Source organism: Macaca fascicularis, chromosome 5 (genome assembly GCF_037993035.2).
Source record: "Macaca fascicularis isolate 582-1 chromosome 5, T2T-MFA8v1.1".
In the NCBI taxonomy this organism is placed as follows: Eukaryota; Metazoa; Chordata; class Mammalia; order Primates; family Cercopithecidae; genus Macaca; species Macaca fascicularis.
In genome coordinates, this window is record NC_088379.1 from 4,916,947 (window position 1) to 4,935,188 (window position 18,242).

General features: G+C 56.1%; 1 protein-coding gene across 50 annotated transcripts in view; it reads left to right on the plus strand.

The window, feature by feature from the left end:
* Positions 1-18,242, plus strand: part of ABLIM2 (actin binding LIM protein family member 2) — a 218,272-nt gene that overhangs the window by 25,573 nt on the left and 174,457 nt on the right. For 28 of the 50 annotated variants that reach the window (XR_010586722.2, XR_012434604.1, XR_010586723.2 and 25 more), the window contains exon 1: positions 6,733-6,846. The exons of the other annotated variants lie outside the window; for them this stretch is intronic. Coding sequence is in view for 11 of the 28 variants with exons in the window: in XM_065544736.1 (XP_065400808.1) it covers positions 6,822-6,846 (25 nt within the window). In the remaining 17 variants the exon portion in view is untranslated. Of the gene's footprint in view, positions 1-6,732; positions 6,847-18,242 lie in introns of those variants that run through there. 50 annotated transcript variants of the gene reach the window in all.

The following is an 18,242-nucleotide window of genomic DNA, read 5'->3' on the forward strand; positions in this document are numbered from 1 at the left end:
GGGCGCTTCATGTCTTCCTGGTGCTGCAGAGCCCGAGAGCATTTTCATACATTTCCGGGCCGTTTGTGTCTCTATGAATTTCCTGTCCCTTTCTTTGCTTATTTTTCTGTGGGGTTATTTGTCTTTATTGATTCAGGAGGCTGACTGGGCGTGTGGTCTGTGTTTCACAGGCAGGGAGACGGATCGCTATTGGTTTTAGCATGTGTTCTTCTTGCTGACAGGGGCTGGGCCGAGCTGCATGTGGAGGGCCTGTGGGTGTGGAGAGGGGGTGCAGCAGGAGGCGGCCCAGTTTCCGGCCTGGGCCTCCTTGGGGACAGAAGGCAGGGTGTGGTGGAGGGGTGGCACCTCCCAACAGGGAGACGCAGCGCCATCCCCTCCGATCCTCCCTGGTGGATTTTCTCCCTGCGGCTCCGTGCTCACCCTGCCCTGGGGCTGCCTGAGACCTCGGGAAGGGAGTTGTCATGCTTAGTCTGGGCCTTCAAGGCTTCCCTCATGGCCCCTCAACATCCTCCGCTTGCCTTTGTTTCCGCCTGGTCTTGGAGCCTCTGCACCTCCATCCCCTCTTCAGCTGTGTCCTTCAGTGCTTGGCGCAGATGTCCTGTCCTCACGAGGCCCTCGGCCCGCCAGTGCCCACGGCAGTCGCAGCAGCCACAGAGGGCACTCACCTCACTGTTCACTGTTTGTCACCGCCCCCAACCTGCCAGCTTCATGCATGATGAGACCCCCATGTCCCCATGTGCCTTGCTCTGGCACCTGACAGGTGCTCCCCCCATGGACAAATGCACTGGTGTTAGTGGCACTCAGGACTGTGGTGTGGACAGGGACACTGCCTAACTAGCCCAGCCATCAACTGCCTGGGTTGTTTCCATGGTGACCAGCTCCCTGTTGACACCTCAGGGGGCTCTGGGAATCGCTGTCTCGAGGGGCATTTGCAATGCTCATTGTCCTGCAGAGATGCTGTCGGAGGGCCGGGGCATGGGCCCAGGTGGAGCTGAGCAGCCTGGACGTGTGCAGAGCACAGAGGGGTGAGGGGCGAGGAGAGCGGGACCCAGGGAGGAGCTCCAGCCAGGCTGGGGTCTGCAGATCCGGAACCAGGAGGAGGAGAGTGGGACCCGGGGAGGAGCTCCAGCTGGGCTGGGATGTGCAGATCCGAAACCAGGAGTTTGTTCTCAACCTGGGAGGCCTGGTGTGCCCCAAAGAGGACACTGTGTGCTGGAGACTGGGAGGCTAGCCTGGCAAGGAGTGGAGGGTCCTTGAGGGTGGGATGAGGACCTCCCATCTCTACCAGGAGAGATACGGACCGACAGGCAGGAGGGGGCAGGAGAAGAGATGCCCCACAGGGGATGGGGAGAAAGCTCCCTTAATGGGGACGTGTTGTGCTGGGGCACCGGGGTGTAGGTCTCCTGATGAAAAGGGGAAAGCCGCCACTATGGGTTGAATTGCATTCCCACTAAGTTAAGCCCTGACACCTCCACATGTGACCTTATTTGGTGGTAGGGTCACTGTGGGATGGAACTCGTCCAGATGAGGTCATGCTGGATTTGGGAAGGGAGAAGAGGGAAGGTGATGTGAACTCACGCGGGGAGGAGGCCAGCTGATGTCGGAGGCAGAGATTGGAGGGATGTGGCTGCAGGCTGAGGCTCGTGAGGATTGCCGGCCACCAGCAGAAGCAGGAAGAAGCCAGGAAGGTTCTTCCCAGAGCCCCAGAGCCTGCATTGTCCTCACAACCCCTGATCCGGGACTTCTGGTCTCCAGAACCTGGGAGAGTAAATGCCTGTTGTTAAGCCGCTGTCTGTGGCACTGTGTCACAGCAGCGACAGGACACCCATCGAGTCAGGAACTGGGGAACAAAGATGCCAATTACCGAGTGCCTGCCACGTGCCCGGGTAGGGGCCAGGCACTTTCACAGGCATCATCTCATTTAGTCTCCCTGCAACCCAGTCCATGGTATCCCCATTTACAGATGAGGAAACTGAGGCTCTAAGAGGTTCAGTCGCTGGGCCCAGGTCCCAGGGCTGTGGAGCGTTGAGGCCTGTTGCAGGCCCAGGACTGAGTCACCCGAGGGAAGACAGCAGGGTAAGGGCCTTGCTTCATGATGTGCAGCATTGCTGGGGGGCGGGAGTGGCGGTGAGGGAGGTGGCAGTGAGCAGGCCTTCTGCATTCTGTTTTCTGACTGTGAGGTGCCCAAAGCTTCCCCATGGAGGCATCCAGCACTCAGAGGGAGGCTGGGGGCCCAGTGCTCAGGAGACGCCAGGGCTGGACATCCTTCTTCAGGGACTGGATGGTCTCAGATCCCTCTAAACCTAAGGTTTTACAATCCTGAAAAAGCACTGGTGTCTTCCTTGCTTTAAGTCTCAGTGACAATCTCTCCTGCCTGACCCTGTTTCAGGGTCTGATCTCATTACTTCTCAGCTTTTAAGCAGTGTTCAGAAATGAAGATGTGAGTAATTGTACATTGTACCCCATCCATGCCCCCGTGATGGGTGGCAGCCGCAGCGCTGGGCTGTCAGGGAGTGAAGGGTTGTGTGCTGGGGAGGGGGTGAGCATGAGTGAGCAGGCGGGTGATTGCAGCCTCATGGGACCATGCACGCTGTTTCCTTTCTAACCAGGCCCTGCCTGTGCCACTTGAGCCATCCTGCTAGCACACCCCACCTCCACAGAGAGACATTCAGGCACCCGGAGGCCTGAGCTCGGCCAGCACAACTGTGCTTGGGGATGCAGGCTGCTGCGCTGGGGGTGCAGGCTGCTGCGCTGGGGGTGCAGGCTGCTTTGCTCAGGGATGCAGACTTCTGTGCTGAGGCCAGCAGAAGGTGGCTAAGAGCATGTGAGAGAGTTGGGGAGGGGTCGGGGGTCCTCCCAGGCCCTTGTCAGTCCCGCCTGCCCTCCGTGTGCATAAACAGCTCATCCCCCTCTTTTACTAAAGTCATCGTAGTTCTCGCCTGGTCCCCACCCTGGCAGGATGCAGCTGCAGAGGTTAGGATAGAATTTTCTGCACTGCAGGTGGCGACCCAGTCCCTGGCAGGAAATCAGTTTAGTGGGTCGCAGCCGTGTGCGTTACATAAGAAGGTGAGTTGAGTAGAAAGCAGTAGAGCACATCATAAGGAATAAAGGTGCTTTCTGTGAATTTTTTGTTCGCTATTTACATATAGTATCAGATAAGTTGCTGCTGCGTGTGGTCAGCTGAGAAATTGTGCCCCACCCCAGCATAGCAGGTCCTGATCCCTGTGACCTATGAATATTGCCTTATTTGGAACAAGGGTCGTTGCAGATGGGATTACACCAGGATGCTGAGATGGGGAGCTGATCCCGGATGATCTGAGTGGGCCCTGAGTGTCATCACAGTTATTCTAAGAGAGAGGCAGAGTGGGGTGACCACAGAGCCAGAGCCTGGAGTGATGCTGCCGCCACCAGGAAATGCAGGCAGCCCCAGGAGCAGGGCAAGGTAAGCGCAGCCTCCCCTAGAGCCTTCGGGGGAGCTCAACCTTGGGGCCACCTTGCCGTCCACAGTCAGGAAATACAGGCCGCCCCAGGAGCCGGGCAAGGCAAGAACAGCCTGCCCTAGAGCCTTTGGGGAACTTGGCCTCGGGGCTGCCTTGACATCAACCCAGCGATACGGATTTTGTATTCCAGTCCTTGTTGCACTGCCCTGTGCCCAGACTGTCTCTCCCCTCCCTGAGCCTGGCTAATTCCTTCTCCCTCTCACAGCTGGACTCTGACACCCCCTCCTCCAGGAAGCCCCCCTGCTCCCTCCAGGCCAGGTCAGGTCACCCTGTGCCCCCCTTGGTGCCGTCTAGCACACCCTGGGCTCGGGCCAGGCTGCCTCCCTTCAAGTTCCAGTAAGGTGGGGCCGAGCATGGCGCCGCATCACAGTGTCTCAGGGAAGCTTAGACAACCTGATACTCTAAAAAGCTGTGGAAAGGCCCGGATCAGTGCCCGGCGCCGGCGCCCGCTCTCCCTGCCATAGCCACTGCAGTTGTTGGGCTTGAGCCAGGAGGACCCTGAGGGCCCAGGCAGGACTCAGAAGGCCGACCTCTCCACATGCCCCTCTCCCAAACATTACAGAAAATCCCCTTAACATGATGGCCTCAAAGCAACGTGATGTTTCCCACTATGGGCCATCCCGAAACTGGTGAGAGACGCGGCCGGGCCTCGGCCATCTAGCACCACCCTGGCCATCCTGCGTCTCCATCCCTGGCCCTCTGAGCCATCAGTACCTGCTGGCTGAGTTCCTTCGAGACTCGAGTGTTCCCCTTCCAGCCTGATACCACCAGGGCCTCCCTTGGGGGCTGCCTTTGAGTAAACTCGATGCTTAGGGGTGGACAGCAGGCCGGAGGCGAGGGGGATCTGAGGCTCCTTCTCCGTGGGAACCCCAGGCAGTGCTGAGTGCTGGGAGCCTGCAGGGCACCAGCCATGCTGACTAGCGGAAGCCTGGCTCCAGCAGCCTCCCTGGCCCATGTCCTGGGCTGGTGCGGTTGGCTTCTTGGTGTCTCTGAGCATGGAAGAGGTCTCCTCTCAGGATTAGGTACAGGACTCTCCAGGCTGCCCCTGCACTCCCATCCGTACAATGGCGGGGAGATGGGTGGCTGGTGATCACTATGGCCTCTTCTAGCCCTGACACTTCTCAAGGCCAGCCCTCCCAGGACCCCAGAGCCACAGAGAGAGAGAGGGAGCGTACCTGTCTCTGCTCCCAGCCCCACTGGCTGCTGCTGAAAGGCGTGTCTGCAGAAGACTCATATGTGCGTACAGTTGGCTTGCGAACACAGTCATGATGACAGCACAGTGTGGTGGGCTTTGGGGTGGGGTGTCAGGGTTTCAAGTTCTGTGCCCCGGATTTCTCCCTGAATCTTAGAAACACCGTCTTTAAACATCTGTCTTACAGCGTGTCTTAGTCTAATTGCATGAACCAGTATGGTAGCTACTGGCCACATGTGATTATTTAAAATTAATTAAAATCAAATAAAATCTAAAACTCTGTTTTGCATGGTGCTGGCCATGTTTTAGGTGCGCAGGGGCTGCACGAACTGGAGGCAGATGTGCTGGGTGTGCAGGTGCCGCACATCCTATGACGGGGTGCTGGCCTCTGATTCGCTTGTGCAGGGTATTTGAGTGAGTGACAGAGGGAGGGGGGCATACGTATTTCTGCCTTTTATTCCTTTTCCCTTAAAGGTGGCATTGAGAGTGTTTCCTCTGATGTCAAATTGTAAATGTCAAAACTCGGGGAAATGTTAAAAGGAAACATTTCCTGCCCCTAGTGCCTAGACACACCCACCGTGCGTGGTCCTCCAGGACCTCTGCCCCCAGCCTCAGATCTCTGGATGGGCACAGCCTGTGGGGGCACTGGCAGCCCAGTCAGGGGAAAGCCGGGGGCAGCCAGGTAGGATGTGTGGTCTCGGTGCAGCTCAACAAAGCCCCATAGACTGGTGGCTTCTAAACAATAGACATTTGTTTTTCTCCGTTTTGGAGGCTAGAAGTCCAAGATCAGGGTGCCAGCATGGTCGGGCTCTGGACCCGACTTCTGGGCTGCAGACAGCCGCCTTCTCCTTGCACCCTCGTATGGTAGGAAGAGCGAGGCAGCCTCTGGCCTCTCCTTACAAGGGCACTCATCCCATGATGAGGGCTCCACCTGCAAGACCTAATTCCTCCCCAAGGCCCCGCCTCCAAATCCCATCACACTGGGGTTCAGGATATCAGCGTGTGAGTCTGGAGGAGGGGACACCACATTCAATCCATGGCAGTGGCCTTGGGCTAGACAATGACTTCATCTCTTTCCTGCCTTAGAGAGCCAGGGCAAGGAGACCAGCTGTGCAAGGTCACTGAAGGTTTAGTGCATTCGTGTTTTAGAGCCTGGGAACACGTCTGGTAACCAGCAGGTTCCCTGGTTGAATTAAAATTAAATAAAATCTTAAACTCTGTTCTGCATGGTGCTGGCCATGTTTGGTATGCAGGGGCCGTGCGAGCTGGAGGCAGCTGTGCTGGGTGTGCAGGTGCAACGCATCCTACGACGGGGTGCTGGACTCTGATTCGCTAGATAGAGACACGTCTTCTTGTGGTCACACCCACCTGGAAGCTCAGAATGTGACCTTGTTTGATGTTTCCGTATGTAATTACGGTAAAGATGGAGATGAGGTCATTGTGGATGAGGGCGGACCCTAAATGCAGTGACTGGTGTCCTCATAAGAGACAAAAGAGGACACGAAGAGACACACAGGGAAGACGGCCCGTGACGGCGGGGGCAGAGACGGGGGCCCTGCGGCCAAACACCAAGGGGTGCCTGGAGCCACCCGCAGTGGGAAGAGGAAGCCTGAACCTCCCTACACCCCTGTGGAGAGCTGGGCCCTGCTGGCACCTTCACGCCAGACTTCTGGCCCCCACAACGGCGAGAGAATCGGTATCTGTTGTTTGAAGCCCGCATTTCAGGGACCCCTGGTGCAGGCTGTGACTCCCAGCACATGGGGCTGTGGGGATTTTGAGCTCACTCATGCTGCCCCTACACATGGAGGAAGGGTCAGCAGACGCTCCCCACCCCCACCACACCTCCCCCACCCCGAGTGCCTTTTGAGAACCCCTTTCCTGAACGCCTGGGAGACAGGTGTGTGTCTGGCGTACAGTGTGGCCGGAGTCTATTTCAGTGTGCCGGGAAGGGCTTGGCTCTGCCCCTCCCTGGGCAGAGGATGGCAGCTGCCACGTGACCCTGTGGGAGTCCTGTGGGCCACAGAGGCTCTTCCCCGGCCCACTGCTGCCCGAGCCTCCATGGGTGCCAGGCCCAGCCACGCAGAGGGAGAGCCGCTGACCCGCTGGCCCTTCACAAGCAGCCACGCTCCATGGGAGTGCCAGGGGGAGACACAGGTAAAGCCCCAAACTGCGCTTTTGTATGAATCAGCTTCAGGGGTCTGGCGGGAATGGACGGGTCCAGTCAAGTTATGCCCTGCGTGAAGCTTGTGAGCGCCAGCGCCACGGGCGCCAGTGGGTGCAGGCTTCGGGCACACTTTCTAGGGGCAGCACTGTGGGGTGAGGAGGGTGACCCCCATTATACAGGTGAATCAGCTGAGGCTGGGGACGAGAAGGGTCTGGTCCAACCTCACACGGTGCTGGTATCGGAGCTGCGTCTGGACTCCAGCACCCGCTGACAGCATCTGGGCCTCCCTCCCTCCCTTTTCTTTTTTCCTTTAAGCTGCTGGTTCTTACCCATGGGCAGCTGTGCTCCTGTGCTCCCAGGGGGACACGTGGCAATGTCTGCAGGCCTTTTTTTTTGTTTTAGACAGGGTCTCACTCTGTGATCCAGGCTGGAGTGCAGTGGCATGAACATGGCTCACTACAGCCTCAACCTCCTGGGCTCAGGTGATCCTCACATCTCAGCCTTCCAGGTAGCTGGAACTAAGGTGCACACCACCATGCCTGGCTAATATTTTATTTTTTTAGTAGAGACAAGGTCTTACTTTGTTGCCCAGGTGGATCTTGAACTCCTGGGTATAAGCAATTCTCCCATTTCAGCCTCCCAAATTGCTGGGATTACAGGTGTGAGCCACGTGCCTGGCCATCTGGAGACGTTTTTGATGGTCACAGCTAAGGAGGGTGTCTCTGGCATCTGGCAGGAAGAGGTCAGGCCACCGCTGAGTGTCCCGTGGTGCACAGGACACCCCACAGTAGGGACTGGTTGGCCCAGTGTCCTGCTTCGGGGAATAGCATGAATGCCGCAGCTCCCCTGATATTAACATAAAAAACACAGGACCCATCAGGCTCCTTAGATACGAATGACCAGCAAGTCCAATAGCTCTAATCCTGCATGTTGACCAGGCGGCCTGTAGGGTGAAGGTCATGGCAAAATGTGGGAGGCTAGGGAGAGAGGAGAAAAGGGGGGCAGGGGGAGTAAGATGAGGGGAGAGGGAAGGGAGGGGAGGGAGAACAGTGGGGAGGAGCCTGGACCCCTGGAAGCAGAGCTGGGGATACACAGGGGCGGGGGCCTCGGTGGGCCTGACACAGTGCCAGGGCCTCCAGCAGCTCCCCCCTCCCCCTAAAACATTCCCCACTCTGTGTGGGAAGAGGCCTAGTGCCCAGCAGGGCCTCATCTCTGAGCCGCCGGACTAGAATCTTCCTTCCCTGGTGCCCTCCTTCTGGCCTGTGGGGTCTGCCCTGTGCAGGGGAACTGGGACTCTTGTCCATAGCTCCCCTGTCAGCGTCTCACACTCTGAAACTCTGTGGAATGTTACTGAAAGGAGCAGCCCTGGTTAGGGCAGTGGCAGTGGCCCTGGAGTCCAACCCATGAAGCTTCAAGCCCTGATTCTGCCTGACCTCACTGTGGGGCCTGGAGGAGACACTTCCCTGCCCGTGAGGCCCCCAGAAAAAGGGGGTTGGCTGTGTGGCTCCTCCCTCCCAGGGTTTTGTGAACCGAAAGAGGAGACACACAGGTGTGTTCCCAAAAGCACCAAGCTGCAGGTCCCCCAAGGCTGCCCATGCACATCTGAGTGTGAGTTCTCCCTCCTGCCCGGGAGGACGAGCTGGCGTGGCCAGGGTGCTGGAGTGTTCTGAGGAGAGCCGTGGATTCCCGGAGGGGACAGCAGGTGACAATGTCCGTGTCCCAAATGGAATTTCCATGGCAGAGGCTGGACAGGCCTCTCCAGCTCAGCTGAGTCTGTGATGCTTCTCAGGCCCACCGTGCTTCCACCACCTGTGGACAACTGTGCTGGATGGACCGTCACACTGATGGCAGAGCTGACCACGACCATCCCAGACGCAGCCCCGGTGCCGAGGCCCCAGGCAAACCTGCGGCCATCAACACTGCAGATCACGATGCACATGCAAAGCAAGGGTATCCACAATTAAAACTCGCAGTCAGGTAGATGCGATTCTATTTATGTAAAATTATTCATGTAAAATTATAGTAAAACCAAGAAAAACCTGTAAATCTCTTAGAAAAACCCTCGGAAGCACATCTTCATGACAGTGGGTCAGGCGACAGTTTCTTAGAAAAGACGCCAAAGCACAAGCCATCATAACAAGACATAGATGACTGGATTTCATAAAAAATCTTTATGATGCCAAAGACATCGTGAGGAAAGTGAAAACACAACTCACAAAATAGAAGAAAATCTCTGCAAATTAGCAAGCTGACATGGGACTTGTATCTTGAATATACGAATAACTCTCATCCCGTAATCCTATCAAGACAACCAAGTTAAAAAATGGGCAAAGCATCTGCATTGACATTTTCACAAAGAAGATTCCCAAAGGGAGAGTCTGTATATGAACCACACCCAGCATCATTCGCCCGCAGGGAATGGCACATCAGAATCCCAGTGAGACACAACTACAGATCCACTAGAATGGCTAGATCACAATCGCAGGCACACCCAGAGCTGGCTGTGGGGATGCGTAGAAATCAGAACCCGGTGTGGAAAACAGTCTGACAGTTCCTTGAAATGTGGCACACAGAGTGACCACAGGACCCAGCAACTCCACTCCTGGGTATCTACCCAAAAGACATGCAAACCTATGTCCACACGAATATTCACACTCGAATGTTCATAGCAGCGTTATTCATAATCACCAGAAAGTAGACAGCCCCAAAGGTCATCAACTGACTAATGGATGAGCCACACAGTGTCTGTCCATACAACGAATATTTCTCAGCCATCAAAAGGAACGAGGCACTGATGCCTGCTACACCACGGATTCTCCCCGAAAACATGACGCCAAGTGAAAGAAGTCAGTCGCAAAGGACCACGCGGTGTGGGATTCCGTTCACATGAAATGCCCGGAGCAGGCAAATTCACAGAGACAGACTGGTGGTTACCAGGGGCTGCGGAGGGAGAGTGGGAGTGACAGTAAAGGATGTAGCATTTCTTTTTGGGGTGATGGAAACTTTCTAAAATGGATTATGGTGATCAGCACACAGCTCTGTGAAATACCAAAAGCCATTGAGTGTGCATTCCAAACAGGCACATTGTACTGCTGTGTGAGTTATATCTCAATGAAGTTATGGCTTTCACATGTGTACACCGAGCACGTCTGCAGAGCTGGGTAGGCTCTGTGGAGGCGCCGAGAATATTGTTTCTGAAAGCACATCGAGGCGCTGCCTTACGAGAAGACAGATGAATTATTCTAGGATGCGATGTCATAGCGTATGTCCCAGGTGTGCGAGAATGTGTGGTTTTGTTTGTGGCCTACAGAAACATGTGGTAGAGCTGCCACTCAGCTGTTAAGAGTGGCCGTCTCAGAGTAAAAGGGAAGCAGGGGATTTTAAATTTTCCTTCAACTTTGATGTACTGTTTAGGTTTCTAACCATGAGTAGCATTCCTTAGGTCATCAAAACGAAGTTATTTTTGTCGTTGAACCCAAAGGAACCGTGTCTCCAGAAGTTAGCAAGGATCCCGGGCAGGGCTCCCACCCCACGCCACCTCCTGCCCCTCCTCTTGGCCTGTCCGGGTGGAGCCGGGACCTTGTCACCCCAGTTGGGCTGTGTGACCGGGTGCTGGCACACCCCTGCCTGCCCATGTGTAGACCTGTAGGCTTTGGTGTGTGAGCCGGATCCTGTCGGTACAAGGGTGACGCCGCCAGGAGACCCACTTTAAGGCAGGGACTGGCTGCTTCTGTTGTGCAGGTGGTTAGCGAATGCCACAGAGCCACTGCAGCCAGTTTCCCCTGCCCAGCCTGGCTTTCCCTGGGCTCCAGGCCAACCATCCCGACGGCCAGTTTTAATTAGATGTGCCGGAAATGCTTCCCTCACACCAGCCTCCCTTGAATCAGCAGATCAGGAGAACATGAGAAGGCTCAGGAATTTGAGGGGGAGACGGGAGGGCAGACAGGAAGAAAACCAGCTCCCTGACACAGAGGCCCAGGCTCCAGGCCCCACCCAGCCAGTTGAGGGCTGTGTGATCTGGCTAGGTTACTGAGCGTCTCTGAGCCAGGGTTCCCTTGCCTGCAGCCTGAGGGTGACAACGCCTCTCATACCAGCTAGAGAGGGGGCTGGTGCTGTTGTGCCCACACCATACCTGCACAGGGGAGGGTCAGGCAGGGATTAGAGACCCCAAGTAAGGGATGCCAGCTGCCAGGGGAAGAATGCTCTGAGGACCGCAATTAGGATTAAGGAGTTCAGATCCAGGCAAAGAGGTCGTCCTCCCACAGTGCTGGGACACGGTGCTGGGCTCTGAGGGCATTAACCACGAACAGGGGACTGCTCCACACCAGGAGCGCAGCAGCGGGTGGGAAGGAGGCTTGCAGAGCGGGAACGCCAGGGGAGGCAGGCACGGCCTCCAGGAAGACATCTCACACTGGTCAGGTCCCAGATGGATTTGCCACCCCTAGGGCTGGTTCGCCCCTCACCTCTCTCCCTCTCCCATCCCCTCATCCACGTGGTGGGGCATGGTGGAAAGGGCCAGGGTCAGAGAGGCCTGGGTCCTAGTGGCCTGGGGAGGTGTGTTCCTGCTTGGAACCTCTTTTTGCCTATCGGTAAATGGTGAAGAGAGGACAGGTCCCAGCTGTGCAGGAGGAAAAGAACAACTGGACTAAAGTGGCAGGTACCATGGAGGGTCTGACAGTGGATGGTGTTAAGAAGTGAATGTTCATGTCCCCCCAGCCTTCACACTCTGAAGCCCAAACCCCCAGGGTGATGGTATTTGGAAGAGAGGGGCCTTGGGGAGGTGATGGGGTTTAGATGAGGTCGTGAGGGTGGGGTCCTCATGATGGGACTCCTGCCCAGAGTGCTCTCTCTGCCTCATGAGGACACAGTAAGAAGGCAGCCATCTGCAAACCAGTAAGGGAGCCCTCACCAGGGACTGACCATGCTGGTGCCCTGATATCAGACTCTTAGGCTCCAGAACTGTGGGAGATAAGTGTCAGTCTTTTAAGCCACCCCATCTGGTATTGTTCTGGCAGCCCACACGGACCAGGACAGAGGGTGTCTCCTGGGAAATGGAGGATGGGAGGAGGGGACAAAGTGGGGGAACCTCTTCAACTCTCTGTGGCCATTTGGATATGATGGAGATGCACAGGCGGCAGCTAGACTCCCCATCCAGGCTGGTGTGGTATCTTCAGGTCAAGGCTGTGGCCCCATCTTCGAAGGCCTGGGCAGGAGTGGGTTGCAGCTGAGGTGTGGCCAGTATGTGCTTGGGGGCCTATTGGCAGGTCCCCCAGCCCCCCAGATCCCTGCACTAGGGACATGTACCACAGCAGCTGCCTGGAGAGAGTGGGGTCCCTGGTGGGACTAGCTCAGCCCCTCAGCTCCTCCCAGAGAGGGAGTTAAGAGCTGGCTTGAGGTCTGGGCAGGTCTTGGTCCAATGCCCAACTGTCGCAGTTTTGCCATTTGCAGCTCCGTGACCTGGGTCGTGGGTGGAGGTGCTGAGTGCAGTCCCTGGTGTTTGCCTGGACACAGGAACTGAAAGATGGCGTGACATGGGTTATTCATCATCACCCCACCCCCCCAACCACTGGACGGTGCCCTGCGGTCACTCAGCGCATTTCCTGTTTCCTATTAGATTTGAGAAATATTCACTGGGCATCTGCTGTATGCTGAAGGCCTAGAGGAGGTCACCTGTTGGACCAGCGTGGCCACTCTGGCTCAAGGCAATGTGACCCTGGGGGACGAGCCCTGGGCTGGGAGCCTGCAGACCCGAGCCTTGGTGTTGGCCTGGCCACAGACTTGCTGCATGACATGGGCTGGGCCACACTGTCTGCCTCTGTGTCGGGGGTGCGGTGGGGAGTCAGTGTACATGCCGTGAGCCCTGACCTTCTGGGACGCCTCCCATGAGCTCCTCAGATGCCCCTCGCTCCGGAAGGGCTGCACTCTTCTGGTGATGGAATAACACCCTCCAGGACAGTGGGTGCTGGGGGCACCTGGGCCAGCAGCTGGAGGCCTGAAGAGTCCTGGAAGCAGCAGGAGCTGGGCTGGCATCTGCCCGGAGCCCACAGCCAGCCTGAGCAGGGGCGGTGGCCCAGTACCGTCTCTCCCAGCTCTGCCCCTGGAAGGAAGCCCCCACCCCAACTCACACAAACTCCTGCCAGCTCCGTGCGGTCACCGTCACGTCACTGTTCTCCAAAAGCCTGGCCTCGGGTAGGATCAGTGTCCCACTTTGCAGATGGAAAATGGGCTCAGGGAAGTGACCAGGGAGCTGGCCAGTCCCTGGATGGGCTCTGAGGCCAGCTCTGGCTCTTCCCGCCTGCAGGGATGGTGTGCGGACAGGCCCCCACTTACCATGGTTGGACTTACCATTTTTTGATTTTATAATGTTGCAAAAACAATACGCATTCAGTAGAAACCATACTTTGAATTTTGAATTTTGATCCTTTTCTGGGCTAGCGATCTGCGGTACGGTACGGAGACAGTCAATACTGTACTATGAAACAGGCTTTTCGTTAGATGCGTGTGCCCAGCTGTAGGCTGGTGTAGGTGTTCTGAACATGTTTCCGGTAGGCCGGGCTGAGCTGTGACGTTCGTTAGGTTAGGTGTGGTCGGTGAAGTCTCAACTTAGTGATGTCACGAGCTTGCCCCGGGTTCATCAGGAGGGACCTGCAATGTAAGCTGAGAAGCGCTCCTGCTGGTTTCCCACGCTCCCACGACAGAGCACACAGATGGGAGCTGGACCGGCAGATGTTCATCCTCCCACAGTTCTGGAGGCCAGAAGTCCCAGACCAAAGTGCGGGTAGGGCTGGCTCCTTCTGAGCCTGCAAGAAAGGACGTGTCCCAGGGCCCCAGTCCTGGCGTCTAAGTCTCCATCTTCTCCCGCTTCTTCGCGTCGTGTTCCCTCTGGTTTCCCATGCTGCCACCACAGAACACACAGATGGGGGATTGTCTGCGGTTGTCTCTGTGTCTACATTTCCCCTTTTTCTGAACCAATTAGATTGGATGAGGACCTACCCCCCAGATCACCTCGCTTTACCGTAATGATGCCTTTGAAGGCCCTGTTTCCAAACACAGTCACGTGCCGAGGTCCTGGGGTTAGGACTTCAACATGGGCATCTGGGGGTCCCAGTTCGGCCCACACAGATGGCTCGAGCTGCTCCCCGGCACCGCTCTTGCTTCCTGCCACATCCTCTGGAAGGAAGGGGCAGCGTGGCCGCTCGACTGTTTTTCTCTTCCTGCCTCCCAGAGGAGAGGCTCCTCTCAGGCTCTGAGGGCCGCTGGGCACCCCACCGCCCTACGTCTGTGTCTGTTGCTCTGTGAACAGAGCCCATTTGTGGCCAAGAGTGACTTTGTCCTCACGGGCCCCTACCTCCAAATAGGAAAATCACAGGGCTTTCGTGCCAGAAGGAGCTGTGGGACACCCCCACCCGCGGGCCTTGAGGGCGCACCCCAGATCTGCGCGGAGTGGAGTGGCGAAGGGTCTGCTCTTCCCGCTGGGCTGGAAACCCCTTCCCTGACCCCTTAGCCTCGCTTGGGGCTCGTGGAGTTTCAGTTTCCAGAAAGCCCCAACCTCACAAAGGGTCCGAGCAACAAAGCCCCCTGGAGCCAGAGCCCAAGAGGAAATTGTGTGTTTGATTGTTTGTTTTTAAGAGACAGTGTCACTGTTATTTACAGCACTGTGCAAAGTATCAAGGAAATGGAATCATTTTCTTTGGTGATTTTAAGATTTTTTTTAGTAACTAGGAAGCCCGGGCTGGGCACGATGGCTCATGCCTATAATCCCAGCACTTTGGGAGACCGAGGCGGGCGGATCATGAGGTCAGGCATTCGCGACCAGCCTGACCTACATGGTGAAAACCCGTCTCTAATAAAAATACAAAAATTATCCCAGTGTGGTGGCGGGTGCCTATAATCCCAGCTACTTAGGAGGCTGAGGGAGGAGAATCGCTTGAACCGGTGAAGTGGAGGTTGCAGTGAGCCGAGATTATGCCACTGCACTTCAGCCTGGGCAACAGAGCGAGACTCCCTCTCGAAAAAAAAACACAAGAAGAAGGAAGCCCGAGACCTGTGCCACAAGACTACATGTCCTCTTCAGCCTCCTTTGGGCTTCTAGATTCTTCCATACCCAGCACCCCCAACTCACCTCACCTCAGAAGTGAGACTAGGGCGCTCTTCAGCCCCACACCCCACACTGAGACACGTTTGAGACCAGTGATTGTGCCAGGACAAGAGTGTCCCCGGGACAGCCTGAGGCTCACTGGGTCACTTGTTCCCGTGGCCCAGCACGGGTCTCTAGGGGAGCCCTGGCACCGCGGGGCCGTAGACAAAGCCAGAGCCTCATTCTGTTTCAAAGAGGTGCCCTTACTTGCTCAAGGTCACACCATCAGTGGGCCCAGGTAGACAATGGACAGATCCCCTCACCTGGTGAGTTTTTGCATCTATAAAATAAGGACAATTTGCTTAAACTTAGGGTGCAAAGAAGGGTGCTCAGGGTCTGGAGGCTCCAGTGCAGAGCTCAGCACAAGAGTCAATCATTGTCTGTGAATGCGCTGTCAGGACAGAGGGGGCATTTGACGTGGACCTGGAGGACAAGTAGGGTCTTCCCAGGTGAGATGGGCACACAGTGCTCCCGGGACAGGAATGGTGGGAGACCAGGCTGGTGCCAGGACTGTCGAGGACAACTTTGGGAAAGAGTGTGGGATCAGAGGGCAGTGAGGAAGTCAGGGAACCAGGCGGGTACCAGGCTTGGAGTGCTGGTTTGGGGGCTGGGCTGTGTTCTGTGGGGAGCCATGGAAGGTTCTTGAGCGGGGGAGGGGCCTAAGCAGAGGGGTGCTGCTTGTGCTTGAGGCCACCCTCCCAGATCTTGCCACCTTGCCAACATGGAGAGCTTGTCTTGGGGACTCCATCACCCTGACTGCCCCCTCGCAGTGAGGCTGACTCAGATTAGAAACTGGGCTGGAGGGAAAAGGGACCGACCCCACGCTTTCCAGCAAGACAGGCCTCCCTACAACCCTGTGGGGCTGGAGGACAAGTCTCATGGGGACCAGCTCCTGCCTGAGCTCTCAGGGGCCTCTAGACATGAGTGTGGAGTGCTCTTCTGTAAGTGTCCTCTGGTGTCTCTCCAGGTGGCGGTCAGTGTGCAAGGATCCCTGAGCCCTGGCGTGTGTTGAGCTCATGCTATGTGCCAGGCTCAGTGTCCAGCCTCGGCCTCTGATTCTCACCCCATCACCAAGAGCTCAGTACAGCCGTGGCCTGCCTGCGCAGATGGCAGGGAGAGGCTCCAGAGGTGATAACTTTCCCAAGAGCATGTGGCCTGGAGCTAGCAGGGCTGGCCTGGACCATAACACAGGTCTCTGAAAATCACCAGGACTCCTCTTCCTGCGGTTGTGTTTGGCTGTGATGTCCTGCGTGAAGCCCAGAGAATCTGGGGCTTGATTCACTTGAACTGTCCTGAGCTTTACAGTTGATCTCTGGGGTGGGGTCAACCCATCATCTCTTCCCATGGTGAGCAGCTGGGCCAACGGGATGCTGCGTGGGGACATAGGAGAGAGGCCCAATGGGAATTGGCTAGGACACCCTGCTTGAATTTAGAGTAAGCAGAGCTGGCTTCTGGATCCATGCCCAGGAGATAATAAAGTCATCCCAGTATGGTTAGGACTTCTCAGTCGAGCCTAGGAGCATGGTGATCACAGGGCATGGGAGGAAGCAGTCTTTGGGGCCAGAGGAACACCGAGAGGTGGGCGGAGCCCAGGCAAGGCTGAGAGGAAGGAAGCCTGCAGTGGCAGCACTGCAGTGGGTGGAGTCTGCTGGGGGTGGAGCCTATGGTAGGTGGAGTCTTAGTGAGTAGAGCCTGTGGTAGGTAGAATCTGCAGTGGGTGGAGTCTTAGTGAGTGGAGCCTGTGGTAGGTGGAGTCTGCAGTGGGTGGAGTCTGCTGGGGGTGGAGCCTATGGTGGGTGGAGTCTTAGTGAGTAGAGCCTGTGGTAGGTGGAGTCTGCAGTGGGTGGAGTCTGTGGTGAGTGGAGCCTGAAGCGGAGAATCTGCAGTGGGTGGAGTTTTAGTGAGTGGAGCTTGTGGTAGGTGGAGTCTGCAGTGGGTGGAGTCTGTGGTGAGTAGAACCTGAAGCAGGAGAATCTGCTGTGGGTGGAGTCTGTGGTGGGTGGAGTCTGTGAGTGTGACTTGCAGTGGGCAGGGGCAGTGGGCTACCAATCAGTCATTGGCATCTGTCTTTGACTTGGGTAGCTGGAGAACGGCAGACTTGGGCTTGAATCCTGGCTCTGCCACTCCTCCCTGTGTGGCTTTGGGCTGGTCACTAAACTCTCTAAGCTTCCAACTGCCAAATGGGCAAAAGAATATCTACCTCCAAGAGTGGCTGTGAAGATTCCAGGTGAGGTCACGCCAGGCTTTGAAGGGCATTTCCCTTCTTGGATCAAAACAGCAAGTGCCTCCTCCGCTTGGAGAAAGTGACTTTACTGTCTCTAGAGAGGTCTGGAGCCAGCCTGTGCAGAGATGGCGAGGAGACCAGGCGTCGCCACTGAGTCCCCTCTCCTGCCGTCTATACCAGGGAGTTTTTGTATGAGCAGAGATAAAATGCAGAGGCTAATTTGTAAACTGTAAACTGCTATCCTCATCAAATCTAACTTTTTGCTTGGTAGGCAAGTTCCAGAAATTAGATCAGGAAGAATTTGGAACCTAGTATTTTTTTGGAGCTGTTTCTCCAGAGTAGGGAAGCTGCTGTGATCGATGTTATGTGCCGCCAAACCTTCCAGACAGTGAAAACCGCTTTCTCAGTGAACTCACATCCTCACGCTATATCCAATCATTGTATCGCTTAAGAAATATTCAGTAACAAAAGCAACTGGGGATTTTGTAACACTTTCTGGCAGCCTTCACTTTTTAAGAGTCCCTTGAGCATCTACCTACAACTGAAAACCGTAGTCCCTGGATGCACAACATAGGTCGAGCCGTTTGTCTGCAGACAATCATGGTGTGCAAATGCATTTACAGACCCCTTGCAAAATCTCCAAGGTCCTCAAGTAGAAACCCACTGATTTGGAGAACCCGTTCCTGGGCATCTTGTGTAAGCCCGTGTGTGTGATGGCAGAAGTGGGATCGGAGAGGGAGGAGGAGGTGGCCAGCCTTGGGTTTGGAGGGGGAGCTTCTAAGCAGGGTGGGAGGGGGTTCCTGCTCTTGGGGCACATGCACAGAGGGAGCTGTGTAGAAATGATGTGAGCAAAAGCTTTGCAAAGAGGTCTTCTAATGTCTGGGGCCGTCACTGTGGTGGCATTCTGGTTTTCCATGGCTGTCTAACAAACCGCCCCAAGCCTCAGTGGCATAAGACAAACATCCTGTTACATTCGTGGGTTGGGAGGGGCTGCCATTCAGAAAGGGCGCAGTGGGCATGCCTTG